The sequence below is a fragment of the Balaenoptera musculus genome, chromosome X (genome assembly GCF_009873245.2).
Source record: "Balaenoptera musculus isolate JJ_BM4_2016_0621 chromosome X, mBalMus1.pri.v3, whole genome shotgun sequence".
NCBI classification, from domain to species: domain Eukaryota; kingdom Metazoa; phylum Chordata; class Mammalia; order Artiodactyla; family Balaenopteridae; genus Balaenoptera; species Balaenoptera musculus.
Genome location: NC_045806.1, coordinates 127120573 through 127147333, shown reverse-complemented (window position 1 = coordinate 127147333; position 26761 = coordinate 127120573). Strand labels below are relative to the sequence as shown.

The window sequence follows — 26761 nt, the reverse complement described above, 5'->3', positions numbered from 1 at the left end:
CATCTCTGAGCGTAGCATCTCTCTCTATTTATTAAGATCCTTTCAATACATTTTCCCCTAAGGACTTGAACATCACATGTTTGTTAGAGTTATTACTAGGGACTTGCTTTTTAAAAAATATTTATTTATTTATTTATTATTTGTTTGGCTGCGTCGGGTCTTAGTTGCCACGTGAGGGATCTTCGTTGCGGCATGTGGGATCTGTTAGTAGAGGCATGTGGGATCTAGTTCCCTGACCAGGGATCGAACCCAGGCCCCCTGCATCGGGAGTGCAGAGTCTTAGCCACTGGACCACCAGGGAAGTCCCAGGACTTGCTTTTTTATGGCATTATAAATGCTGTCTTCTTTTTAATTCACTTTCTGATTGTGTTGCTGGTACATAGAAACACAATTGACTTTTTAAAAAACTGAAGTACAGTTGATTTACAATATTGTGTTAGTTTCCGGTGTACAACAAAGGAAACAGAATTGACTTTGGCATATGGATTTTGTATCAAGCAACCTCATAAATGCTTGTATTAGGTCTAATAATTCTTTGTGGATTCTTTTTATGTTTTTCCAAGGAAGGTGACTTTTTTAAAAATTAATTTATTTATTTGGTTGCGCTGGGTGTCAGTTGTGGCAGGCGGGCTCCTTAGTTGCGGCTCGCCAGCTCCTTAGTTGCGGCTTGTGAACTCTTAGTTACGGCATGCGTGTGGGATCTGGTTCCCTGACCAGGGATCAAACCCAGGCCCCCTGCACTGGGAGTTCAGAGTCTTATCCACTACGCCACCAGGGAAGTCCCCTGTGGATTCTTTTTGGTTTTCTACTTACACAGTCATGCCATCCAGCAGGAATGACTGTTTTGTTTCTTCTTTTCTAGTCCTTTTAACTACAGTTTCTTTTTCTCACTTTACTTCCCTGGACAGTACAAGGTTGAATGGAAGCAAAGAGAATATTCTTAAGGTTTCATCATTAATTAAGATGTTTGCAGAGGGTGTTTATAGACACCTTTATGAGATTAAGGCAGTTCCCTTCCAGTCCTAGTTTGCTATATGTTGAATTTTATCAAATGCATTCAGAAAAAGCACTGAGTTAATGACAGAATGTTCCTCCTCTCATCAGTTAATGTATTAAATTGTGTTAATTGATTATCTAATGTTAAACCACCCTTGCATTTTCTGGGCTAAACTCAACTTTGTCATGGTGTATTGGCTGGATTGGTTTTGTTGTTGTTGTTTTTGGAGCATGTCCTCTTTTTCTGTTCCCTGGAACAATTTATCTAAGACAAGGGTTATCAGTTCCTTAAAGGCTTGATGGAATACATCTGTAAAACTATCTAGGCCTTCCTTGTTTTTGCAGCCACCAGCCCTTCTATCCATACATTTTAAATTACATTGCCAATTTCTTTAATAATTATGGGACTGTTCAGGTTTTCTGCTTCTTCTTGAGTCAATTTTTTTTTATTGTGGTAAAAATTCCATAACATAAAGTTTACCATCTTAACCATTTTTAAGTGTACAGTTAAGTAGTGTTAGGTACACTCACATTGTTGTGAAACAGATCTCCAGAACTTTTTCATCTTGCAAAACTGAAATGCTATATCCATTAAACAACTCTGCTTTTCCCCAGCCCCTGGCACCCACCCTTCTACTTTCTGTGTCTATAAATTTGGCTACTCTAGGGACCTCACATAGGTGGAATCATGCAATATTTATCTTTTGTGACTGGCTTATTTCACATAACATAATGTCATCAAGGGTCACCCATGTTGTGGCATCTGGCAGGATTTCCTTCCTTTTAAGGAGGAATAATATTCCATCTTGTGTATAGACCACATTTTGTTCATCCTTTCGTCAGTCAATGGACACTGAGGTTGCTTCTACCTCTTGACTATTGTGAATAGTGCTGCCATGAACATGGATATGTAAATAGCTCTGCTTTCAATTCTTTTAGATATATACTCAGAAGTGGGATTGCTGGATCACATAGTAGTTCTATATTTAATTTTCTGAGGAACTTCCTTACCATTTTCTATGGCAGTTGCACCATTTTACAATCCCACCAACAGTGCACAAGACTTCTAATTTCTCCACATTCTTGACGCTATTTGATGTTTTCTGGGTTTTTTTGGTTTTTTTAAAAAATAGTAACCATTCTAATGGGTGTCACGTAATTTATTGTGGTTTTGATTTACATTTCTTGATGATTAGTGATGTTGAGCATGTTTTCATATGTTTGTTGGCCATTTGTATATCATCTTTGGGGTAATGTCTATTCAAGGCCTTTGCACATTTTTTTAAATCTTTTTTTAAAAATTAATTTATTTTATTTTTGGCTGCGTTGGGTCTTCGTTGCCATGCACAGGCTTTCTCTAGTTGCGGCGAGCGGGGGCTACTCTTCGCTGCGGTGCGTGGGCTTCTCATTGCGGTGGCTTCTCTTGTTGTGGAGCACGGGCTCTAGGCGTGCGGGCTTCAGTAGCTGTAGCACACGGGCTCAGTAGTTGTGGCTCGCGGGCTCTAGAGCGCAGGCTCAGTAGTTGTGGCGTGTGGGCTTAGTTGCTCTGCAGCACGTGGGATCTTCCCGGACCAGGGCTCGAACCCGTGTCCCCTGCATTGGCAGGCGGATTCTTAACCACTGTGCCACCAGAGAAGTCCCTTTGCACATTTTTTAATCAGGTAATTTGATTTGTTGTTGAGTTGTAGGGGTTCTTTGTATAGTCTGGATATTAACCCTTTATCAGATATGTGACTTATATTTTCTCCCGTTCTGTAGGAGGCCTTTTTACTCTGTTTATTGTATACTTTGTTGCTACACGTGTCCCTACTGTCAACCAGAAGACAATATTCCCAATGACTTTGAAGCCCCCATATACCCTGTTCCTCCCTTGACATAAGCAACCACTAGCCTTTCCTTACTTTTCTTACTTGTCCCATATATGTATCGTCTCTAAACAGTATACATAGTTTGGTTTTATATTTTTGGAATTTATATAAATGGAATCATACTGGATGTATTTTTCTGTAACCTGTTGCTTTAGTTCCATATTACATTTGTGACACGCATCCAAGTGTGATGCACCTAGCCGGAGTTTGTTCAGTTTTATTGCTGAATAGTTTTCCATCATATGACTGCAACATAGTTTGTTTATTCACCTGTTAATGGACACCTGGGTTTTTTCTGGCTTTTGCTTATTATAAACAATGCTGCTGTGAACAACCTGTACGTGTAATCTGGGGTATTTGTGAAGGACCTTCTCTAGGGTGTGCCCAAGAGTGACCTTGTTAGGCCATAAATATGTACATCTTTAATTCTACTAGATAACACCAAATTGTTTTCCAGAGCTGTTGTACCAGTTTGTATACCACCACAGTGTACGAGTTCCTGCTACTCCACATCACTGCCGACACTTGGTATTGTCTGACTTTTTAATTTCTGTCAGTCAGTGGATGGGAATAAAAAGATATTTCACTGTGGCTTTAATCTGCATTTCCAAAGACCCTCTGTTCTAACTTGCCAGAGAATAAAAGTCTGGTCTTCTGCATGAGGTGGGGTAAAGATGTGAGCATCTAGCAGCTTCATATATATAAAGCTGCTATATATATATGTATATATATATATATATTCAATTATATATATATACACATATATATATAATTGAAATATATGTGATCTAGCAGCCTCTTACACAGGCGTCCAAACTCCCATGCTTAAGCCAGAGTCTCTCATTATGTTGGAAAGGGCTATGGTATCTGTGGTTCTACCCGTCTTTTCCTCTCCTTTCATTCTTGCCAGAGCCTTGTGTCTATTTTACTAACTTCAAAGAACCAACTTTTGGTTTTATTGATCTTTGTTTTTTCTATTTCATTAATTTCTGCTGTCTTTGTGATTTCCTTCCTTCTACTTTCTTTGGGTTTATTCTACTGTGGTTTTTCTAACTTCCTGGGTTGGGGCTCAGCTTACTTTTTTAAGACTATACATTTACTCTTAAGTACTGCTTGAGCTACACTCCACACGTTTTCAAATGTAGCGTTTTCATTGTTGTTCAGTTCTAACATTTTTTTAGATTTTCATTATATTTCTTCTTGGACCGATGAATTATTGGGAAGTGTATTTTTAAATTTAAATTTGTAAATTTAAATTTTCAAACATATGGGAGGACTTAATTTTAGCTTTATTATCCATTTATGATTTTATTCTGTTGCAGTTTGAGAACATGATCTGTATGATACCCATTCTTCTAGTATTTGCTGAGATTTGTTTTGTGGCTGAGAACATGGTGGGTTTTATTAAGTGTTCAAGGTGAACTTGAAGTGCGTAGTCTCTAGTTTTGGGATGTCTGTTAATCAAGCATGTTCAATTTGTGCTATATTCTTCCTACTTTTGTCTGCTTGAGCTACCAATTGGAGTGAGAGGTAGTGTGATTTACTGTGGTGAATTTACTAATTTATTAATTTTTCCTTTTACTGCTACTTTTTTGTTTGATGTACATTTGAGGCTCTGTCATTAGGCAGCTACACACACATTCAGAATGGTTAATGCTTCTGAATGGATTATTTCTTTAATCATTGGGCAGCAACCTCTTTTATTCCTAATAACGATTTGTGCCCTGAGGTGTACTTTGTCTGATGTTAATTTCTCTTCACTAACTTCCTTTTGAATGGTATTCCCTGGGTATGTCTGTTTCCATTTGTATCAATTAGGGTTTGGTGGCAGACCACAGAACCATTCTAGCTTTGTAAGTTGAAAAAAAAAAAGGATTTATTATCAGGTAGGGACGACTTGCACAATGTTGGGCAGAGATGGAGGAACAGCTCCTAACCCTCCAAATTGCCACTTGTCCTGGATCAGGAACAAATCCTAACCTCAAAACTCAGCTAAGGGACTTCCCTGGTGGCGCAGTGGTTAAGAATCGCCTGCCAATGCAGGGGACACGGGTTCGAGCCCTGGTCCGGGAAGATCCCACATGCCGCGGAGCAACTAAGCCCGTGCGGCACAACTACTGAGCCTGCGCTCTAGAGCCTGTGAGCCACAACTACTGAGCCTGAGTGCCACAACTACTGAGCCCACATGCCTAGAGCTGGTGCTCCACAACAAGAGAAGCCACCGCAATGAGAAGTCCGTGCACCGCGGCGAAGAGTGGCCCCTGCTCGCCGCAACTAGAGAAAGCCCGCGCGCAGCAACGAAGACCCAACACAGCCAAAAATAAATTAAAAAAAAAAAAAACTCAAAGAAAACGCAGTCTATCTCCCATCCCCCAGATGAGAGACCAAGCACCTCGCATCCACGCGTCTCTTCAACCACCAGCTGCCTCTCTGCTGGCCAATGCACCCTCGGACCACCTCCAGCGTGGAGCTCTCAGCCAGCCGCACCCTCCTAGCGCTTACTCATCATTTCCGCTGGGGCCAAGGGCCTGGGCCCAGCAAGCACTAATCGGGCAGCACCTTCTCCCCGACCTGTCCCTTCTTCCGCAATGGATGCCGTCGCCCAACCGGCCACCCAAGCCAGAACCCAGGGGTCACCTTGACTCTCACTCCACCTGTCCCCTCCCCCAGAGTCTGAGGTACCCCCCACGTGACTTTCTTCTAATCTCTCTAGTGCATCTGGGATTTCAGGCCTCAGCACATCTGGCCTGGGTTGCGTCAAGCAGTGTGCTCCTCCGTCTATGTCTATGTATCTATCTCTTTACCTGTGATCCATCCATCCATCTATCTATCATCATCACCAGTCTATCATCTCTCTTTATTATCTATCAATCATCGATCACTTCTACCTCTTTATGATCAATGTATCCATCATCTATTATCTATTTTTTGAGGTGAAATTCACATAACACAAAATTAACCCTTTTAAAGTGCACAATTTGTTGGTATTTAGCATACTGACAGTATTGTGCAACTGTCACCTCTATAGTTCCCGAACATTCTCATTACCCCAAAAGGAAACCTTGACCCCATTCAGCAGTCACTACCCAGCCCCTGGCACCCATTGGTCTGCTTTCTTTGTCAAGCTGAATAATACTCCATTGTATGGACAGACCACATTTTGCTTGTCCATTCATCTGCTGATGGACATTGGAGTTGTTTCCACTTTTGGTTACCATCAATAGTACTGTTAAGAATGTTCATGTATAAGGGTTTTTAAAAAAAATTTTATTTATCTATTTATTATTTTTGGCTGCGTTGGGTCTTCGTTGCTGCGTACGGGCTTTCTCTAGTTACGGCGAGTGGGGGCTACTCTTCGTCGTGGTGCGCAGGCTTCTCATTGCGGTGGCTTCTCTTGTTGCGGAGCACGGGCTCTAGGTGCACGGGCTTCATTAGTTGTGGCATGCGGGCTCAGGAGTTGTGGCTCATGGGCTCTAGAGCGCAGGCTCAGTGGTTGTGGTGCACAGGCTTAGTTGCTCCGCGGCATGTGAGATCTTCCCAGACCAGGGCTTGAACCTGTGTCCCCTGCATTGGCAGGTGGATTCTTAACCACTGTGCCACCAGGGAAGCCCCATGTATAAGGTTTGGGTTTTTTTTTTTTTTTTTTAATTTATTTATGGCTGTGTTGGGTCTTCGTTTCTGTGCTAGGGCTTTCTCTAGTTGTGGCAAGCGGGGGCCACTCTTCATCGCGGTGCGCGGGCCTCTCACTATCGCGGCCTCTCTTGTTGCGGAGCACAGGCTCCAGATGCGCAGGCTCAGTAATTGTGGCTCACGGGCCCAGTTGCTCCGCGGCATGTGGGATCTTCCCAGACCAGGGCTCGAACCCGTGTCCCCTGCATTGGCAGGCAGATTCTCAACCACTGCGCCACCAGGGAAGCCCTGGGTTTTTTTTTAAGACTTTTTAAAAAAATTATTTTTGGCTGCATTGGGTCTTCGTTGCTGTGCGCGGGCTTCTCATTGTGGTGGCTTCTCTTGCTGCGGAGCATGGGCTCTAGGTGCACGGGCTTCAGTAGTTGTGGCACGTGGGTTCAGTAGTTGTGGCTCGTGGGCCCTAGAGCACAGGCTCAGTAGTTGTGGCGCATGGGCTTAGTTGCTTCGTGGCATGTGGGATCTTCCCAGACCAGGGCTCTAACCCGTGTCCCCTGCATGGCAGGCAGATTCTTAACCACTGCGCCACCAGGGAAGCCCCATGTATAAGGTTTTGATTGAACATCTATTTTCCATTCTCTTGGGTCTACATCTCCGAGTGGAAGTGCTGGGTCGCATGGGAACTCTGCCTAGCTTTCCAGGACCCGCCGCACTGTTCCCCATGATGGCTGCCCCACCTCTGTCCCACCAGCAGTGGGTGAGGGCCAAGCGCAGTGCTCTTGCCTCCCTCCAAGCAACCCTCAACGCAGCCTCCTTTAAGCGTGGACCCCATGTTGTTTCCATCCTGCTGAAAACCCTTCAGTGGCTTCTCATTGCTTCTGAAGTCCAGGCTCTGTAAGCGAGGCCCCTCCCTTCCCCCTGCACTTGGCATTGATATCCTGCATCTTGCTCCTGATTCACCCCTGGGCCTCTGCACAAGCGTTACCCCCTCCTAGAAGGTCTAGAAGCACTGTGTCCCCGCTGCTCCTTGCCCGGCTGGCTCAGGACTCTTCCTCCTCCGTGTCCCCTGCCAGCCCATTTGGCAGCTCGCTGTTTTTCTCTCAGTATCTCTCTCGGAGCTCGTCACAGGTGGACCGGACCTCGGTCCTCTCCTCTCCAGCCTGGCACAAGGTCGGGCTGGGTCCTCTTCCAGCTGAGCCATTCTTTTTTTTTTTTTTTTTTTTAAACAGCTTTATTGGAGCATAATTGCTTTACAATGGTGTGTTAGTTTCTGCTTTACAACAAAGTGAATCAGTTATACATATGCATATGTTCCCATATCTCCTCCCTCTTGCATCTCCCTCCCTCCCACCCTCCCTATCCCACCCCTCTAGGTGGTCACAGCCATTCTTTTTGTGACATGTTGCTGGCGCCGCCTGCCCACGGCCGTGTCTGCCGGAGAACGTGCAAGGCAGCATCTTCGGCTGGGGGTGGGGCTCAAGGCTCCTCCTCCCCACCCAGGCCACTGCGGCCCCTCCCGCCTCTCCCCCAAGCCCCTCCCCCAAGCCCCGACGGACAAAGAGGCTGGGAGGCAGGACTGCACTTTCCACAGGAGGTTTTACTGAGGAACTGAGGGAGGTTCCCCGACCCGAGGGCTGAGGGCCTGAAAGGCACACGGCGGCGCGGCGGCGGGGTCTCCCCCTCGGGTGGGGGCCGTCTTTGCAGAGACAGCTTCCCCACTGACCCCTCTTTGGCACTGAACTGGGCACAGCGGTGCCCTCACGCCCGGCAGCCCCAGCGTCCCTGCGCCCCCCGCCTGGCCCGCCCCCACCCACGCCCTGGCGGTTGGCAGTGTAGGCTGGTGGGGTGGCGGGCTGGCTGGGGGCTGGCTGAGGGGCCCAGGCCACCTCCCCCGCTGGCAGGGTGCTCATGTTGGCGCCGGAGAGGGCTACAAAGAGGAATGCAATAAATTACCTTGAAGGAGAGAGGGCTGGGGACGGAGGGGGACGGGACTACATTCCTGTCATTGCTCGGTAGGAAATGCTGTGCAATTCTTTCTCCCGAGGGCTCTTTGGGATGACTGGTGGGGAGAAGGGGCACAGATGAGGGGGCCCTGCCTCATCGCGGGGCCCACTTGGCCGTTTTTATGGCAGTAAGGGTGTTCCGGGGGACGGGAGCCTCGGCAGGCCACTGGGATGATGGCAGTAGAGAGATGGACCGGCCGTGATGTCTCCAAGGGACCGCAGAGGAGGGAATGGGGGGACTCCAGACTCAGGAGGAGGCGCTGCCCTGCAAACACCAAGGCTCCTGGGCACGGGCAGGTGCTGTGAGCGGGGCCGCGCCTCTGGCCCCTCTCCCCTTCCACTCGCCCGGGTCCCAGTCTGGTGGGGCTGGGAAGTGGGCACGGGTTTCGCTGGCTGTCCTCTGGGAAGCCTGGGAGGACGGCAAAGCATGCAGGGTGGGCCCGCAGCGGGGCGGGGGCGGGGGGGGGGGGAAGCTTGGTGGGCAGGCGCTCCGTTTCCTTCACATGATCCGAGGGCTCGGTGTGGGGCGTGGGCCAAGGGCTAGGAGCCAGGGCTGTGTGTCAGGTGGCAGCGGCCTGGAGGACTCCGGGGCCTTGGCCCAGGATCTGGCGGAGCTCCTGGAGGCGCCGCTGCATCTTGGGGATGCCCGCCAGCTGCTGCTCAAGCCGCTGCTTTTCCTCAGTCAGGCTCAGGCGGGCGGCGGAGTCCAGCTTCTCGAACTTCCAGCCACCCTCCCCGTCGAACTGTAGTAAGTGTGTGTGGTACTTCCTGTACCAGGAGAGGGAGCGGGAGGTTGTTTGGCAGCACCGCCCCCTCCCCAGCTGCAAAGCCACGGGCGCGTCGCTCACCGGAAGGGACGGCACCTACCACAGGGAGGGTCGGTGGGTGATGGAAAGCAGGGCGATGCCTGCATCCTTGGCCGCCTGGAAGATCTTGCCTTCCACGTCGATGCTCACGGCACTGGTACATTCATCCAGGAGGGCGTACTTGGGCCTTGGGGGTGGGGGCTGAGTGGGTGAGCCTGTGGACCCTTCAAGGCCAACAGCCCGGGCCGGCCCCAGGCCCCAGTGGGGGCGGGAAGCCTGATCTGTGTGCTGACCCCCGTCCTTGCGGTCCCATCCCTGCTGGGCCCTGGGGGGCAGGGCAAGGCCTCCTGGTGGCGCTGCCCTCCCCGCTTAAGGGGGTCCCAGGGAGCACCCAGGGAGCACCCTTGTCTCTGCCGCCGGCTCGGAGGACTCCCAGTGCCCGAGGGAGCACGACCACTCAGGGCAGCGCGGCTCACCTGTGGTAGAACATGCGGGCCATGCCAACTCTCTGCTTCTCGCCCCCGGACAGAATGTCCTTCCAGTCACACACGGCCTCCCAGCCTGGCAGGGGACAAAGGTCGCCGTTCAGTTCAACAGGGGCCGGGCAGCATGGGCAGAGGGCCCGGGCCACCACGATAGCGGAACACGGCAGCGCACGTGGCTCGGGGAAAGGCTGTCCACTGGGGACGTGTGCTCTGGGTACCTGTCCGTCTGTGGGGACACCGGAATAGTTCAAAAGAGTTGGGACCAGAATTACATCCCCTCCAAGAAAAGATACATGGGAGCCCTCACCCGCAGGGCATAAGAATGCCACTGCATTTGGAGACAGGGTCTTTACAGAGGTGATCGAATTGAAGTGAGGTCACCGGGGTGGGTCCTCATCCAATGGGACTGGTGTCCTTATAAAAAGGGGACATTTGGAGACGCAGACACGCACAGAGGAGAGACGACGTGAAGACACAAGGAGCAGACGGCAACTCCAAGCTGGGGAGAGAGGCCTGGAACAGACCCTCCCTCATGGTCCCCAGAAGGAACTGCCCCTGCCCACGCCCCTGGATCTTGGCTTCCCGGCCTGCACAACGGGAAGACGATATGTCTCTGTCGTTTGCCCCACCCAATCTGTGGCGCCAGCGAACTCACACAGGGCCTAATGGGGTGCTAATGAAGTGCCAGTGGGCATCAAACAGTCATGGCAGAGCCTCAAGGATGGCTGCGATGGGCTTTCCAGAAGGCTTCTCACCCCCAGGCGCCAGGCCTGTGCGTCCCTGCTTGGCAGAGCACGTCAGCGAGGCTCAGGAGGCGAGTGGGTGATTCATCGGAAACGCCTCCTCGCCTGCTCCCTCCACTGCCTTCCCAGAAAACTAGCGATTTTGGCAGGGCATGTGGCCACACACAAAAAAGACAAAATCCCCCAGCTTGCCTTGATGAGAGGTTTAACCACAGGACTGAATTCTGGCCAATGGGGTATAAGTGTAAGTGTTACACACGTGGCAGCTTCTGGAACTTTCTTTAAAAGACAGACGGCATTCACTCTATGATTTGCACACCCCCCCCCCCACCGCCTCTGCCACTTTCTCCATCCTATGGCCTGGGATATGATGTGATGCTGGAGCAGCCACCTTGGACCGCGAGGTGACCTTGGGAAAGGAAGCCACATATAGCAGAGTGACCTGGGGGCCTTCGTCGATTGGGGCTGCCCCCACCAACTGCAGCCTGCCTTCCTCAGGACTTCTATGTCACGGTAAGATGAACGTGTAAATTATTTCAGCCACTGTTGGCTGATGGTTCTATTACTCACAGCTGAACTCGATGCTAATGGGTGTAATGGCCGGCCTCAGGGGCCCCAGGCACTCAGGGGTGTGTGGAGCCCAGCAGGAGGGGTACACTCCCAGGGCGAGCGAAAGAGGCCCAACCAGGCCAGGGGGAAGCTGGGGATGAAGCTTTGCAGGGACCATGGCAAGCAGGGCAGGCCCGGGAGGAGCAGCCCCACTGAATCCACCGCCTGCGGCCCCCTTTCTGCACAGGTGACAACACCTGGGAAGGACTCTCATGAGTCACCTGCCATGTCCTGCAGAGCCCCCATGGGTCCTCACAGGCGCTCTTTCATTTACTGCTGGCACTGAGGTTGAGACTGGTACCGGGCCCCTTCTACAGGTGGAAAGCATCTCAAGAGGTCAGGTTTTGCTCAAGGTCAAGCTGCCCCTTGGTAGCCTAGGTAGGACTTGGAGCTCTGCCACTCAGCTTTCAGTATAAAAATCCAAAATCTGGCAGCTGGGCCGCACTCTCCTCTTCCGCCCCTCTGGGCACGATAGGCAATTAAAGACCAACCTGAGAAGTCCCCAAGCGATGCGTTCTCTGGCCATCGGCCTGTCCCTCCCTCCTGCGGTCTCTTCCCAGGGGACACACCTCCCAGGCTCGAGCCAGACACGTGGGTGGGCAGGCGTCCCCTCCACCTCTGCTCCCGCCATGCACACTCCAGGCTGCCCTGCCCACAGCCATGCTCTGCCCTCTCCCTGAAATGCATAACTGACCTGTCGCTTCCCTGCCTGGCCCAAGAGGCCCTGCCTGCCACGGAGCCCAGAGCCTGGAGAGGGTGCCCCGCTGGATGGCCCCTGCCAGGCTTGGCTCCCTTCCTGAGTGGAGCGCACTCAGGCCGTCTGGGGCCGCCGCTTCCTGTCGGTCCTCCCCAGGGGGCGGGGCTCTGCAGGCCACAAAGCACTTCGGACTCCCGAACGTCGGTTGGGGTAATCTTCATCCCTCGGGGGCCAGGAGGGGGGCACGGGCAGGGGCAGCAGCAGATTCCCCGGCTGAGCCCTGGGACAAAGGACGATCGATTGATGGCTTCCCCTGTGGCGCTGACGAGTGGGGTGCCCCTCCTCCTACCTCCTTCCCGCTGCAGGATGTGGTTCAGGTGCACGATGTCCAGAATGGCTTCCAGGTGCTGCTCTGAAAAGCCCTTCCTTCGCATGTCCTCCACCGAGTCCGGGTAGATCACTTGGTCGCGCAAGGAGCCCACAGACATGTAGGGCCTGCGGGAGAGCCACGTGTCCACCGAGGGCAGGGCAGCCCGGCTTCCCTGCCGACGCCCTGTGCCCGAGCAGGCTCCGCGTGGGCCCTGCCTGCGTGAGAGGGGCTGGCCGGAAGGCCGCCGCGCAGCATGCCGCGCCCACCCACTCCCACACGCACGCACACTCAGCTTGCACGCACGCATCACGGCACACGTGCAGGTACTCGCCCACACACACTCATGCGTGCACACGCACCCCCCCGCTGTGAAGCCACTGGGCGAGCGGGTTGGGGTGGAGTGGCAGCACCCTGCCGTCCTCTGCCCAGGCCTCAGGCCCTGCCACCTCCGGGACGTCAGGTTCCGCAGGTCAGGGGGGTGGGGGCGGACCTGGGGACTCGGGCTCCCTCCCTCCCCCCCCACCCCCCGCCGGTGGCCCCATCACCCCAGCGCTCACCTCTGGGGGACGTAGAACATGCGCTGGGGCGGGGGCTTGTAGAGCACGCCGCCGTAGGTGGGCCAGAGACCGCCCAGGATGCGGAACAGGGAGCTCTTGCCGCAGCCGTTGGGGCCCGTGATGAGCAGGTGCGTGCCCTCTTCCACCTGCAGAGGCAGTGGCCGTGGGACCCGGCCCGGCCCCCCCACCCGCGGCCTGCCTGACAGCCCCGCCCGCGCCCAGCACGCGCCGTCCCCCGTCTCTAGGTGAGGCATGGCGGCCCCGACATGCACCAGAGAGCAGGGGGCTAGCAGGAGGAGGGCCTGTTCTGCCACAGTCCAACAAACGGCTACGTGCCCCAGGAGGTCAACGTCAGCCTGCAGCCCAGCCACCCCACTTCACCTGGAAGCCAAGCGTCAAGCGCCTGAGGCCCCCCATGAGCCGATTACATCGTGTCCACTGGTGTTCTGGAAACACCTGCTACAGGAAAAAGGCTGCCCGAGCAGGCGGGGAGCGTGCGGATGGCAGGGAGCCCGCCGTCCTCGGGGTGGGGAGAGCATGAGGCACGGAGTCAAGGCACGTGGGGTACAGCTCCCGCCGCCCACCGCCATGTGTGACACCACAGCAACCCTAAGGGCCTTCCAGCCAGTGCAGTCCTCGCGAGATCCCAGAGTGTGGCGGATACGCGCGTCCGTCTGCTTTATCTCGGTCAGTGCCATGGGTTGAACCGTATCCCCTCAAAGAGTCCTATGTTGGAGTCCTAACTCCCAGGACCTCAGAACGTGACCTTACTTGGAAATAGAGGCTTTGCGGATATAATGAAATTTAGATGAGGAGTGGAGTGGGCCCCTAATCCAGTGTGACCTGGTGTCCTTATAAATAGGAGACATTTGGACACAGAGGCACGTGCACAGGGAGAGTGCCATGTGAAGATGAAGGCAGGGACTTCCCTGGTGGCGCAGTGGTTAAGAATCCGCCTGCCAATGAAGGGAACAGGGGTTCAAGCCCTGGTCCGGGAAGATGCCACATGCCGCGGAGCAACTAAGCCCGTGTGCCACAATTACTGAGCCTGTGCTCTAGAGCCCACGAGCCACAACTACTGAGCCTAAGTGCCGTAACTACTGAGCCCGCACGCCTAGAGCTGGTGCTCCACAACAAGAGAAGCCACCGCAATGAGAAGACCGTGCACCGCAACGAAGAGTAGCCCCCGCTCGCAGCAACTAGAGAAAGCCCGCGCGCAGCCACGAAGACCCAACGCAGCCAAAAAAAAAAAAAAAAGATGAAGGCAAAACACCAGAAGCTGGGAGAGGCCTAGACACCCTGATCTGAACTTCTTTTGGTTGAGCCCCTCGTTTGCTGTTGCTCCTTCGTTAGACTATAAACTCCCCTGGGCAGGGCCCAGGCCTCCCTCCGTGCAGATGTGGGAGGGCTGGTTGGTCAGGCCCCGGCTCCTCTGTGTGCCTGGCTCCGGTAGAGCTGCCTCGGCCCCAGCCAGCTCCACGGCTGCCTCCCTTGTCTCCTTCCCTGCATCTCTCCGACCGCCCTTCTGACCCTATCACCTGGCTGATCGGGGCCAGGAACTGCTCCCCATCCCCAACATCTCCCAGCCCCAGAGCCCAGCTCCACCAGCGGCTCTGCCAGGACAGAGCCCTTGCTCAGCTCCTGGTCACCCGTTCCTCGCCTGACCTCGCTCTCTAACCAGCTGCGCCCCTGCTCACCATGGCCTCTGAGCTTTGCCCAGCTGGGCTTCCACTGGGCCTGCCTGGAAGTCATTCACCCTGCATAAACTGGCCGTCAGTGGCAGCCCCACACCCCAAGGGTGACTACTGCCAGGGGCGATGGGCCTCGCACCACTGGCCTGCGTCCAGCCTCCAACTGGCTCTCAGGTCCCCTCTCAGCACACCAAGGAAAGGAGCTCTAGGCACTGGCCCTTCCTGCTCATTCCCTGCCTGGCCATGGCTTCCGCTGCCCTGGCTCCTCAGTGGGGCACATGTGGCCCGTGCAGGACCTGGACCCGAAGCCCCTTGGCTCCTCGTCCCTGCCCTCTTCTTCACCACGCTGCCCGCCTGCCCGCCCGGAGGCTCCTGGGTGAAGCTTCATGTCACCTCTACTCCCCCAGGGATGTAGACCTCTGCTCTACCTTTCCTGTGGCCCTCGCTGGACCCGGGACAGCCGTCTAACCATGGATCTTTTCTTTTTTTTTTAAAGTTTATTTTGGCCACACTGGGCGGCATGTGGGATCTTAGTTCCCTGACCGGGGATCAAACCCGCGCCCTTGGCAGTGGAAGCGTGGAGTCTTAACCGCTGGACCACCAGGGAAGTCCCAAATCCGGGATCTCTGTAACCCTCTGGGGCTCCCCTGATTTACCTGTGGTTTACAGTGTCCAGCCTGGAGCTCAGGGAACATTAGTTGAATGAATGAATGAATGAATGAATGACTCCTGCACCCAGGACTCCCCTTCACTCTATCACTCCCTGACCCTGTCCAAAGCCCTGGCTGGGGACACAGGTCACTGGTGGATGTCTGCCCCCAGGGCATCCTCTCCACAGACAGCTTGCGTAATGGTTGAGAGCCCTCCCAGTGGGCCAGGCTGCGCCCGGCACACACGCGCCCTGGGGGCCTCTCACAGCAGATCTGTGGGACCTCAAGCCCGGGTCAGTGGAATAGAATCTCTTTCATCACAGCTGGAGTTGGACCAGAGTCCCAAAGTCCTGGGCTACTCAGGGATAGGGGTGGGCGTGGGGTGCTGGCAACGACAGGGCCAGGAACCTTTGGGTGACTCCAGCCCAATCCAGGTAATCACTGGTCTCTTTTAATCAGCTCTGACTCCACTGCCCCAGAACTAACAGTCAGTCAGAGACACGTCGGTCTTTCACCTTGAGCTTAGCCTGCCTGCCACATAGACCTGGGGTCAATGGCTACTGGCAGTGCAGGCAGGCTGGCCGGGCTGGATGCTGAGGGCTGAGGTGGGTGCAGAAGGCCAGGCCCCGGGCCCCAGAGCTGGGCTCGGCCCCGCCCGTGCCTCCAGGTTGGGGCTCGCCTCCGCCCTTCGACCTACCCTGATGTTGAGGCTGGCCACCACCACCTCCCCCGCGGGCGTGACGATGGGGATGTCCTCACACACGATGCCCTGCTCCACATCCACCACTTGGCCTGGAGAGGGAACGCGAGGAGGGAGAGAAGGAGCAGAGCTCTCCCTCCACCTCCAGTGCGTGCCGTGTACCCCCAACCCGCGCCAGCGCGCCAGTGTGCGGCCCAGGGGCCCTCGGGAATACAGTGCGGCTGCCCGCCAGCTGACTACAGCCCCCTTGCTGTGCTCCGGGCGGCGGAGGGCCAAAGCCGGTTCCCTGGCCCCTGGAACCTGAGCGTGGGTCCGCTCCTGTAGCCCCTCAACGCCACACCATCCGAAAGGCGGCTCCGACGCCTGGGGCCTCTTGCACAGCGCCCCAGCCCCTACTGGAGCTTTGAACTTTCTCTCGCTACCTGCGTGGGTGAGTGAGCCCCTTCGCTCAGGGACCACGCCCCCCTCTCTCGCAAAGGGAAACCCTGGCCGGGGCACCTGGAAGGGACTGGGCACGTGAGCGCGGTGGCCAGCGGCGACTGCTCTGAGAGTGAGGGCTGCGGGGGCCGCAACGTGCCCAGGAAGCCCTCCGTGGGGCGCCGGGCAGCCTGCCGCGGGAGGGCCGGGACCAGGGCGGCCTCTCTGGGGAGGGCACCCTTACCTCGGATCTGCAGGGACCCCTCCACACGGACACCGGACCTCACCACGGCCCCGGACCCCGCCTGAGTGTCCTCTGGCTCCCCGGGCCTCTTGAAACGGCAGTGCCGGACGTCTTCAAATACCTGGAACATCTCGTGGACCCGGGCTGTGTAGCCAGCCAACTCTGTCACCTGCAGGGAGTGTGACCCTGGCTCAGCCCCTGCCATTGGGGGCAGGGAGGCAGGGGAGACGGTAGGGGCAGGGGCTGGGCAGGGGTTACCTCCTTGTAGGACGCCATGACCCGCTCGATGGCGTCCGCGGCAGCTGTGAGGAGGTTGCGGGCGACGGTGAAGGCCTCCGTGCGCTCGCTCACCAGCTCCTCCCCCCTCGTCTGCAGGGCCGCCTTCTTTGCCACCTCCGAGTCTGCAGAGCACAGTGGGGCAGGGAGTGGCAAGGACAGTGGAAAATCCTAGCCGACCCACTGGGGGAGAGCGGAAGTCTGGCCAGCCAATGGTGCTCGGACAGCCGGGTATCCACATGCAAAAGAAGGACCCCTTCCCTGGTGGCGCAGTGGTTGAGGGTCTGCCCGCCAATTCAGGGGACACGGGTTCGAGCCCTGGTCTGGGAAAATCCCACATGCTGCGGAGCAACTGGGCCCGTGGGCCACAATTGCTGAGCCTGCGCGTCTGGAGCCTGTGCTCCGCAACAAGAGAGGCCGCGATAGTGAGAGGCCCGCGCACCGCGATGAAGAGTGGCCCCGCTCGCCGCAACAAGAGAAAGCCCTTGCACAGAAACGAAGACCCAACACAGCCATAAATAAATAAATAAATAAAATAAAATAAAAAAGTTTCTTAAAAAAAAAAAAAAAGAAGGACCCCTACCGCACACCACACACAAAAACTAACTCAGGGTGGAGCACCGGCCTGCACGGAAGAGCTAAGACTACACAACTCTTAGAAGAAAGCAGGGGTAAACCTTCGTGCCCTGGGATTAGGTATGGCTCCTTAAATACGACACCAAAAAGCACAAGTGACAAAAGCAAAACAGGTAAGGGAGCTTCGACAGACGTAAAAAGTTTTGGGCACCAAAGTAAATCATCCAGAAGGTGAAAACACAACCTACAGACTGGAAGAAAATATCTGCAGATCATATATCTGATAAGGGCCCAGGTCCCAGAATACATAAAGAACTTTTTCAATTCAACAATAAAGAGACAAACGAATCAATTAAACAATGGGCAAAGGATCCGAATAAACATTTCCTCTGTAAGATATACAAATGGCCAAGAAGCACAGGAAAAGATGTTTATTGGTCACCAGGGAAATACAAAATCAAAACTGCAATGAGACACCACTTCACACTCACTAGGATGGCTATAACTGAAAAGACAGTAAAAGTGTTGGTGAGGAAGTGGAGCAGTTGGGCCCATGAGACACCGCTGGTGGGGCTGAACGATGGTGCAGCTGCTGTGGAAGACAAGTTTGGCAGTTCTTCCAAATGTTAAACAGAGGGTTACCAAATGACCCAGCAATTCCACTCCTAGGTGTACATATATCCAAGAGGAGTGAAGACAGAGGTCCACACAAAAAATGATACATGAGTATGCGTAGCAGCGTTATTCGTAAGAGCCGAAAGATGGAAACAACCCAAATGTCTACCGATGGATGAGCGAATAAACACAATGTGGTAGCTATATACATACAGTGGAACGTTACTGAGCCATAAGAAGGAATAAAGTACTGATTAATCCTACAGCGTGGATGAATCGTAAAAACACGATGCTAAGCAAAAGAAGCCAGATACAGAAGGCCACATATCGTGTGATTCCATTTATATGAAATGTCCGTAAGACGCAAACCCATAGCGACAGGAAGATTAATGGTCGCTGGGGGCTGCCAGGTGGGGTGGGGAGTGACCACTAAATGGGTCCGGGCTTTCTTGCTGGGGTGGTGACAATGTTCTAGACTTAGTAGTAATGGTTGCACAACTTTGTGACTATATCAAAAACCACTGAATTGTACCCGTAAAAAGGCCTAATTGTATGGTATGTTAATTACATCTCAATAACGCAGATATTGTGTCCTGCACTACAACGGCAGCCCCTCCCGAGCCCCTCAAACAGGAATATCCCCTTTCAGACCTCCGGTCTACCCCGTGTCGCCCTCATCTCTCCCCTTGCTGCCGTATTCTGTGGCCATCCTCAGTACTACTATTTCTCCCTGAGAGCCTGCTCCTGTCTTGACTTGCTTTTTTCTTTTCTGTCTCAGTTGACACCCCATGGTCGCTCACTTCAACCCTCTCTTGTCAATGGCCTTGACTCCCTTGACCGTTGGACCCCCTAGAGGGGCAAGGTTTTTACACAAGGAATATTCTGGAAATGGTGATGGGGAGCACGGGGGAGGCCAACTCTGAGGGCTAACTCTATCCAGGGGCATAAATGGATCTGAGGTTGGAGCCTCAAGGATGTGATGGTGGGGGTGGGCTGGGAAGGGCCAGGGAGTCAGGTCAGGGCAGGTGCAGTGTGGGGTGGATAGGGCCAGACAGCTGGCTAGAGCACCAGGAGTCCAGGGAACTGGGCGGGGGAGGGGAGTGGTGATTCTGACAGTCTAAGGTCCCTAGGCAGGGGGGACACAAACCCTCCTCCCCGGACATCCTGAGAGCTGGAAAGGGACTGCGCACAAAGGGAAAGGGTCTGCGCGGGGGCCCTGGCAACAGTGGGCTCCTCCCTGGAGACAGCATAACCCTCTGCAGCTTTCCTCGGAGCCTTGGGGGCTAAGATGAGTGCCCCAGAGCCAGACGCCTGATAGCTCTTCCCGGCCAGGCCGCCATGCCGGCAGACCAGAAAGGCAAAGGTAGCTACACCTTCCCCTGTGGATAATCGCTTGCCTCCTCATCCAGTTCCCAGCGCTCTCTGTGTCCAGTTACTGGGGACACAGCAGGGACAAAGCAGATAAAGCTCTGGCCTCCTTGAGTTTAAAGTGGCAGAGCCTCTATAAGGCAGCCGCAGACGTGGAGCAGACGGGCTGTTCAGCACTTTGAAGAGCAGCGAGGCGGGGGAGGGGGAGAGAAAGGCGGGGCGGGGGGGTCTCACCTAGAGGGTGCCTGTGAGCAGAGCTCCCATAGAGGGAGGGAGGGGCCGCAGGATGGCAGAGGAAACAGCATTCCTGGCAGCACGAGAAGGAGCAAAGGGCCTGAGGCAGAAGCAGGCCTGGTGCTGCGGGCAAGGCCAATGAGACAAGCAGAGTGAGGAAGGGGGATGGGAGCGGTCCACATGTTCACAGGTGACTGGCTACAAGGGCCGTGAGGGTGGGGACAGGAGCTCAGGGCTCTGAATCACCCACAGAGCCCGACACAGCAGAGGCGCCAAAAAGTCCTAGGCCTTCAGAGGAGGCAGAGGCCTCGGGGACTAGACAGGCTGAGCTGTGCCCAGTGCCAGCTTCAGAGGGAAGCGGGCACAGGCACTTCCTCACAGAAACCACAGCTTGGTTTCCTCCTGGGTCCATTCCCATGCTCCTGGCCTAAATCAAGGCCACCCTCTGTGTAGGTCCATTGGTGGAAGCAATTACCCCCTCCAATTAGATCTTTCCTCTTAGGGGTCACCCAGAGAGGGACAGACAGCTGAGGGTACGGAAGCCCCAAGGGAGAGACACCAATAGGGAGAGAATCAGAGAGACTTCTGGTTCTGAAACACGCACGTCAGGCTCCCTCTCTTTACGTATATCTGAAAACCCTCTTACTACCAAACTGCATAAAATATGACACCTTTTAAATCAGAACTGTGCTTGCGGGAAAGCAAGGGAAATTCCCAGGAGTGAGAAGAGAAGCCAGTAGTCAGGTGCTCCTGTGACATCCCCAGAGACGGAGAAGACAGGGCTCCAGGTGCAAGGACCAAAAGGTCTCCTCTAAGAATCTGTAATTATGTGTTTGGGCTGCAAATTAATATCACCTGCAAGTGCGGGGACCCCTCCTCCCCCAAGCAGAGAAGTTAACATGAAAGTGGCCTCCAACTGGTTCATTACCGGGGAGCCGCTTGGCTAAAAGTAAAGCAAATGTGCGCAGGGGAATCCTACCCTCCAGTTAGGCCGCAGAACCCACAACGACCGCAAGCAAAGAAGACCGGCAGATGGAAGATAAAGCTGGCTTAGACCCCCAAGAATTCAGACAACCGAATAGCTGCACAGAGACCATGGAATGAGCATGATTAATATGGTCGCCGGCAGAACTTTACAGAAATAGTCATTGAAATAAAAAACAATTCAAATTAGGGACTTCCCTGGCGGTCCAGTAGTTAAGGCTCTGTGCTTCCAATGCGGGGGGCACGGGTTCGATCCCTGGTCGGAGAACTAAGATCCCTCATGCAGCGCGGTGTGGCCAGAAAAAAAGGAAAATTCAAATTAGATGCCGCTGAAGAGAAAACTAGCAAATGCGTGAGCAAGAAAATCTGAGGGAACCTCCCAGAATTCAGCATAGATAGTGCTAGATGGGGAAAAGTGAAGAGAGACGGAGAGCCACAAAGGAGTGAGAAGCCCAACATGTAGTGAGAGTTCCAGAAGGAAAAAGTGAAAAGAATGAGAGAAGCAATATTTGAAAAGATAATAGCTGAGAACTTTCCAGAACAATGGAACAATCTGAGTATTCAACGGCCATACAAGTCTCAAGCCAAATAGACAGAAATGCACAGGCAAACGCTTCCTAAAGAAACTGCAGAAAAAGAGAAAAGTCTAACCAGGCAGACCACGCAGGCTGCTGAGAGCAGTTAAGCTGGTAACAGATTTTCCAACGGAGGTAACGGGATGTTGTCAATGGGCTGAGAGAGACCGACCATCCGTCTCAACTCCCTCACCCAAATGAACTTCAGTTCGGGGGTAGGGGGGAGGATAAAGAAAGACATTTTCAGACAAGAAAATAATCTCGAAGCTCCATGATGAAAGCCTCACAGTAAGGACTTCTGAAGAACGGCTGTCTGAAGGAGGGTCACTGGGCCGCGGGGAAGGGCTGGGAAGCCAAGAAAGCAGAAACTCACAGGTGAATCTGAACACGCACCAACCGGATAAAGCAATGGCGAAGCTGTTGCCGGGGGCATCAGCACGCCAGGCGGGCTGGTCCTGCAGTCCACATGCTCTAAGTAAGGGCCCAGAGGAGGAGGAGCTATTGATTAACCCAGACTGTTCTCAAGTAAGCACATTAACCTTCGAAGGGCAACCACGAAAAGACTGCAAACAGAATGAATTCCTTGCAAACCAGCAGAGGAACAAAATGCGAATCCTTCCCAGTCCCTCCAAGGCCTTGGGGAAGAGGGCTCTGCCCTCGACAACCTGCAAGAGCTATTGTAGGCGTGGGTGGGAAAGCCAAAGCCCAAGCCAGGAAGGGGCTCCCTCGACGTACTTCCCCACCCTCCCACTTCCAAGATGAGCCGAGGACAGGGCCAGCTGTGCAAGGGTGCGCGCGCCTGGTGAAGGCTGTTCCTGAGTTGCAGTCCCTGGGCTTGGCCAAGTGGGACCAAGAAGCGTGAGATGCTGTAAAGGGGAGCCGCACACAGGGTGGCAGGCAGCGAGGAGCTCCGGGAGAGTGTGACCTGCCGGGTGCCCCCCGACCCCAGTAGAAAAGTCAGGTGGGCCGGCTGAGCACTGGGGCCCCCCAAGCCTAGCCCAGTGGTGCAGGAGGACAGGCCCCCTCTCACCTGACTCTGAGTAGCCGGTGGCGGTGATGATGGGGACGGCCACCATGAGCAGTCCCGAGGCGCTCCACACGTACTTCATGAGGAACTGCTCCAGCATGACGTACCACAGGCGCTCCAGCAGAATGAGGTTGATCTGCGAAGCCAGGTCCTGGTAGGAGTGCTGCAGCAGGGCCAGCTCCACCTGCAGGGATGGGGCACCGGAGACCCAGAGGCCTGGCGGTCAGTCCCACAGGGGTGACAGCGAGAGTCCCCAAGTGTCGCTCACACAGGCCATGCTGTTTGATGACCACGACAAGGTTGAGAGCCGGGGGTTAGGACTGGGCCACGTTTACAGGGGACAGGTCTCAAACTCGGGGGAGGTATGGGACCGACATCACAGCATTGGGGTACAGCGGCAGTGAAGGGGCTGCTCAACCCCCCACCTCCCGAGGCCCGCGCTCATCCCGTTTCCGCTACCTCTTCAGTTGGGGTGCTTACCACACCCCTCTCTTTGCCCTGGACAGCTTCTCGAGACGGGCTGAGGGCAGCCACCTTGCCCATTTCTTTGGGCAACTGCTGGGGGGCTACCCTGAACTAAGCGAAGGACAGCACAGGAAAGCAAAAAGCGGTTGTTGGTTTTGAAGGACTTGGTTCAATAATCTCTACCTGCTCAGGCCCCGCCTCCCTCTACTTTTCCACAGTTCCTCTGGGTGAGAAACTTGCACTGCATTCTCCCACCAGAACCTGCAGGGCACACTCCCAAGCCAGCTCGTGCAGGCGTCGCCCTCAGTGGACAGCCCCACGCCCAAGCCAGCTGAGGACTCCAGCCCACCCGCTCAGCAGTGAGTGGGCCTCCCCTGCCCTCCCCTTCCTGCACTGGCCACTACCTGCCATCTCAGGAGAGGGACCTGTGCAGGGCCTGGAGAAGAGACAGGAGGGGAGGGAGTGGGAGAGAAAGAGGCTCTCTGTGACAGCAGCAGTTAGACGGGCGGGGGGCTGGAGTGGTCAGGAAGCAGTCACAGCAAGGTGGCCATTGGGGCATAGATTTCTTGGTCGGGGGGCACATGCCCTAGCCCCGCCTTCCCACCCCTGACTGACAATAGCTGCCCAGCCTAGAACCGTTTCCTTTGCCAAGTGGTTTCACAGCTGACTCTCCATTTGATTCTCACCATGTCCCACTGTGTGTGTATTCTCATGTCCATTGCAGCCCAGATAGGCAAAGTGACCTGCCCGAGCTCACACAGCCTGGAGGTAGCAAGAGGTATGGAATTTGGATCACATTGGCTGAGCCATTAGGAGGACCAAATTCTTGAAAACGATGCTTCATGCTTCCAGTTATGAAGAAAGATCTACCTAGGCACAAGCCAATGAGAGGCTGTGTGTGCTTGTATGCACGTGTCTAAATAAGCCTCCTCCCTGAGATCGCAATAACAGCAGAATACCCTGCTGTCTGCCCTCCAGCCAGTCACCTCTGCCCTAGCCTGTTGATCTGAGCCTGGGCATGGGGACATCAGCCAATGGGACTGAGGTGAGCCACCTGCCTACACAGTAAGGGCAATCAACCTACCCATGAAGGCCCATCACTCCACACTGCTTTCAGGCCTTTGGCTGAGGCCTAAACAGACAGGCTGTGGACGCTCACAAGGTCCCTCCTGCCCTGGCCGGTGAATCCTCCCGGTGAGCATGCAGTTTGCTGAAACTACCCCAGAGGAAGTCCTTCAAGGAGCCAGTGATCTCTCTTCTACCCCCACCACCCAGGTCTGCGGCACCGCTCAGTGGCTCTGCCTCAAGCCGATCTCCTGTTCCTGAAATGAGCACGCCTACTCTGAGAACCCGGGCAATCCAGGCTCGTGCTGGGAGCTGGCAGGAGTGCTGGCTGGGGCTGACAATGTAGCTACGGGGAACGTGCCAAGTGCCTCACCCAAGGCCACGGCTGCCTGCCAAGGCCCTGCGGCCCAGAGGACAGGAGAGGAGGAGAGGGGGTTGCAGCTGCAGACCAGGCACTTTTTCTCCTAATCTGGAGCCCAGCCCATGCCCGGGATGCCCCCTATCTGCTCAGGAATAAACCCTTTTTAAAAATCAGAGACAAGCCTGCCTCTCTGCCTGAAGTGATGCGCAGCCAGTGAGACAAGGTCTGGGGCACAAGGCCACCTGACCCGGGGAGGACACATGGGCCTTCACGAGATGGATGCCATTGTGCCCCTCCCCCGAGAAGCACTGGGGAACCGAAACTAGAGTTGCAGAGAGCCTAGCCGGAGGCAGCCGCAACCCCAGGCACGAGGAAGGGGAGGGGCCGAGGCGAGATAAAGGGAGCACTGGCCTGGAGTAACCTTTCCCAGGCCCGGGCTACTGGCCGTAGCTGGCCCGGCCCCCCGACCCGGCCTGCCGGGAAGCTGCACGACTGGGACCCGGGCGGAAGGGCGGCCACGCTGGGGGCAGGGTGGCCGCCGGGCGGGCAGGAAGTGCGTCCTGCCGCAGTGGCGGCCTGGGCCCGGCATCCTGGGCCGGGGCCTCGCGAGGGAGGCGGCCAAGCCCACAGCCAGGCGGGCCTTCGGGCTCCGGATGGGGGAAGCCTTGACCTGGAGCGCTGAGCTCCGCCACCGCTGGGGCCGGCACGCTGCGTGCTGCTCGTTAACCTCCGCTTGGGCTGAGTCATGCCCATAATGCCCGCCTGCCCGGCCGGCCAGCTGGGCCAGAGGCCAGCCTTCAAAGGGTCTGGGGGCCCAGGAGGGGCCAGGCAGCAGGCCGCGTCCCCAGATGGCAGGAGCCTCCTTTCTGTTGGCTGCAGGCATGGGGCAACCAGGGAACTCTGGTCTCAAATTGCCAGGGTCCACAGCCCTAAGGCCAAGAAAACTGAGGCGGAGAGGAAGCAGAAGTGGCCCAGGGCAGTCCCCACCCAGCCTTCCTGCTTCTCCATTACTGTGCCATCTGAGCTGCCCAAGGCCCTGGTTGGCCCACACCTCTGGCATCAGCCGCAGGCAGCCCTGGCTCTCCTGCCCCTGAGCCCCCAGCTACACGCTTTCCGGCACCCCAACCTGCCCCACCTCGTGGCCCCCATAGAAGGCAATCTCCTCCGAGTTGGCCACCACCCGGGAGTGCATGTAGCGCAACTCCCCCTTCCGCCGCGCCTCCTCTGCCACCAGCTCCCCGAACTTGGGCGAGAAGGCTCGCAGCACGTTGGCCGTGAGGAACACCACAAGGCCAGCGATGGCCGAGGGCCAGGCTGTGCCGGCCCCGCGGGAGCGGGCCACTCGAACCAGGGTGTAGGTGGTCACAGCCACGTCCAGGAGCGGCTTGGTCAGGTTGGAGTAGAGGTGGGCCACGGAGGCGGCAAAGGCCACCACATCCTCCGTCAGGGACTGGTCCGGGTTGCGGAGCCGCCCGTCCATGTTGCTGACCCGGTAGTAGGTCTGCTGGGAGAAGTAGAGGCTGTAGGCGTGGGCCACCAGCCGGCTGCGGAACGCCAGAGCCAGTCGGCCCTCTAGGTAGCGGATGGCGCTGTTGACGAAGGTGGCGGGGAGCGCGATGAGGAGCCACTGCAGGAGCTGCCAGCCGAAGGCCCGGGGGTCCTTGCGCACGATGCAGCGGGCCAGCCGGCCGTCCAGGCGGGCCACGTACACCGACAGGAAAGTCCGGCTCACCAGGGCGGCTGAGTGCAGCGCCAGCAGCCCCGTCTCCCGGCACAGGATCCTGGGGAAGAGCAGCCTCAGGAGCCACAGGAGTCGCTGGAAGAACACCCGGTTGACACCGGCCTTGGCCGCTGCGCCCACCGTGGCCCCGGCGGCCTCCTGCGGGGACTCCCCAGCCGGCGTCTGAGGGCCCCTGGCCGGAGCCAGGCACTGCCGCACCAGGGGGTAGATTTTGTGGGCTCCATAGGCCGTGAGGGCCAGGACCACAGCTGTGCGCTTCAGCGTGGTCACCCGCGAGGGCCGGGGGGTCGAGAGCACCGTCATGTCACCTGGGCTGGACTCACGGGGCTGGGACTGGTGCCTGAGGCAGCAGAGGAGGCAGGTGGCTGGAAGGGTGGTGGCTCTGACCCCAGGCTCGTTGTCTAGGCAACTGGAAACCTCGCAGTGGTCCCTGAGACTGTCGCTTTAGGCCACCCGGGTGGTGCTGGGCCCCCTGGTGCGGTGGGCTCAGGGCCCTCCAGGGTCGCGGCCTCTTCAGGCAGCCGAGGTGGAGGAACTTGTCAGTCCCCTGGTCCCTGGGGTCAGAGCCTCCAGAGGTCTCGGGCAGAGAGGGCGTCTTTTCCTCTCCACCTCCTCCTCCCCTGGTGGCGCCCCTCCCCCGGGGCACCGGGCGCGTCCGTCCGCTCCGCAGCCTGGCTGAAGCGACTGTGACTCCGCCACCCGCCCAGAATCCCCACCTACCCACCCACCCTTCCCCAGGGGGAACTCGGGGGAAGGGGAGGAGGCGGAGGAGGGGTGGGAGGCGGAGGAGGGGTGGGAGGCGGAGCCAGGGCGCGGGGCGCCCCACCCCGTTCTCGCCCCACGGTTGGGCCCCGCCCCCTCCCCGGACCACAGAGACGTGGGAGGACCGCGCGGGCTAGAGAAGCTGCACCTCGCCTTCCCGCCAAGGCCTCGCCCCGTCTCCCCGCGCGCCCGAGGCGCAGCTTCTTCCCCAGTCCTGGGCGTCGGAGCCTCGGCTCGGGGGCGGGGCGG

The 26761-nt window shown here is 55.8% G+C and overlaps 1 protein-coding gene across 1 annotated transcript; it reads right to left on the bottom strand.

The window, feature by feature from the left end:
* Positions 1 to 7873: 7873 nt before the first annotated feature.
* ABCD1 (ATP binding cassette subfamily D member 1) lies at positions 7874 to 26448 on the bottom strand. Its single transcript, XM_036839478.1, has 10 exons — positions 25145 to 26448; positions 22122 to 22302; positions 16722 to 16864; positions 16464 to 16632; positions 15800 to 15894; positions 12762 to 12907; positions 12184 to 12329; positions 9777 to 9861; positions 9362 to 9487; positions 7874 to 9262 (listed from the first exon to the last, which is right to left on the bottom strand). The coding sequence occupies exons 1-10, from the start codon at positions 26051 to 26053 to the stop codon at positions 9055 to 9057; spliced, it is 2208 nt and encodes a 735-aa protein (XP_036695373.1). The 5' UTR covers positions 26054 to 26448; the 3' UTR covers positions 7874 to 9054.
* Between the last annotated feature and the right edge of the window lie 313 nt (positions 26449 to 26761).

Bases quoted from the DNA above. Each gene is read 5' to 3' on its own strand.
- ABCD1 (XM_036839478.1), bottom strand. From the start codon at position 26,053: ATGACGGTGCTCTCGACCCCCCGGCCCTCGCGGGTGACCACGCTGAAG. The intron at 22,303-25,144 runs GTGGGGCAGGTT...CCATCCCTGCAG, and splicing joins CCTTCTATGGGGGCCACGAG to GTGGAGCTGGCCCTGCTGCA. The intron at 9,862-12,183 runs GTAGGAGGAGGG...GTCCCCTGCCAG, and splicing joins CATCCTGCAGCGGGAAGGAG to GCTGGGAGGCCGTGTGTGAC.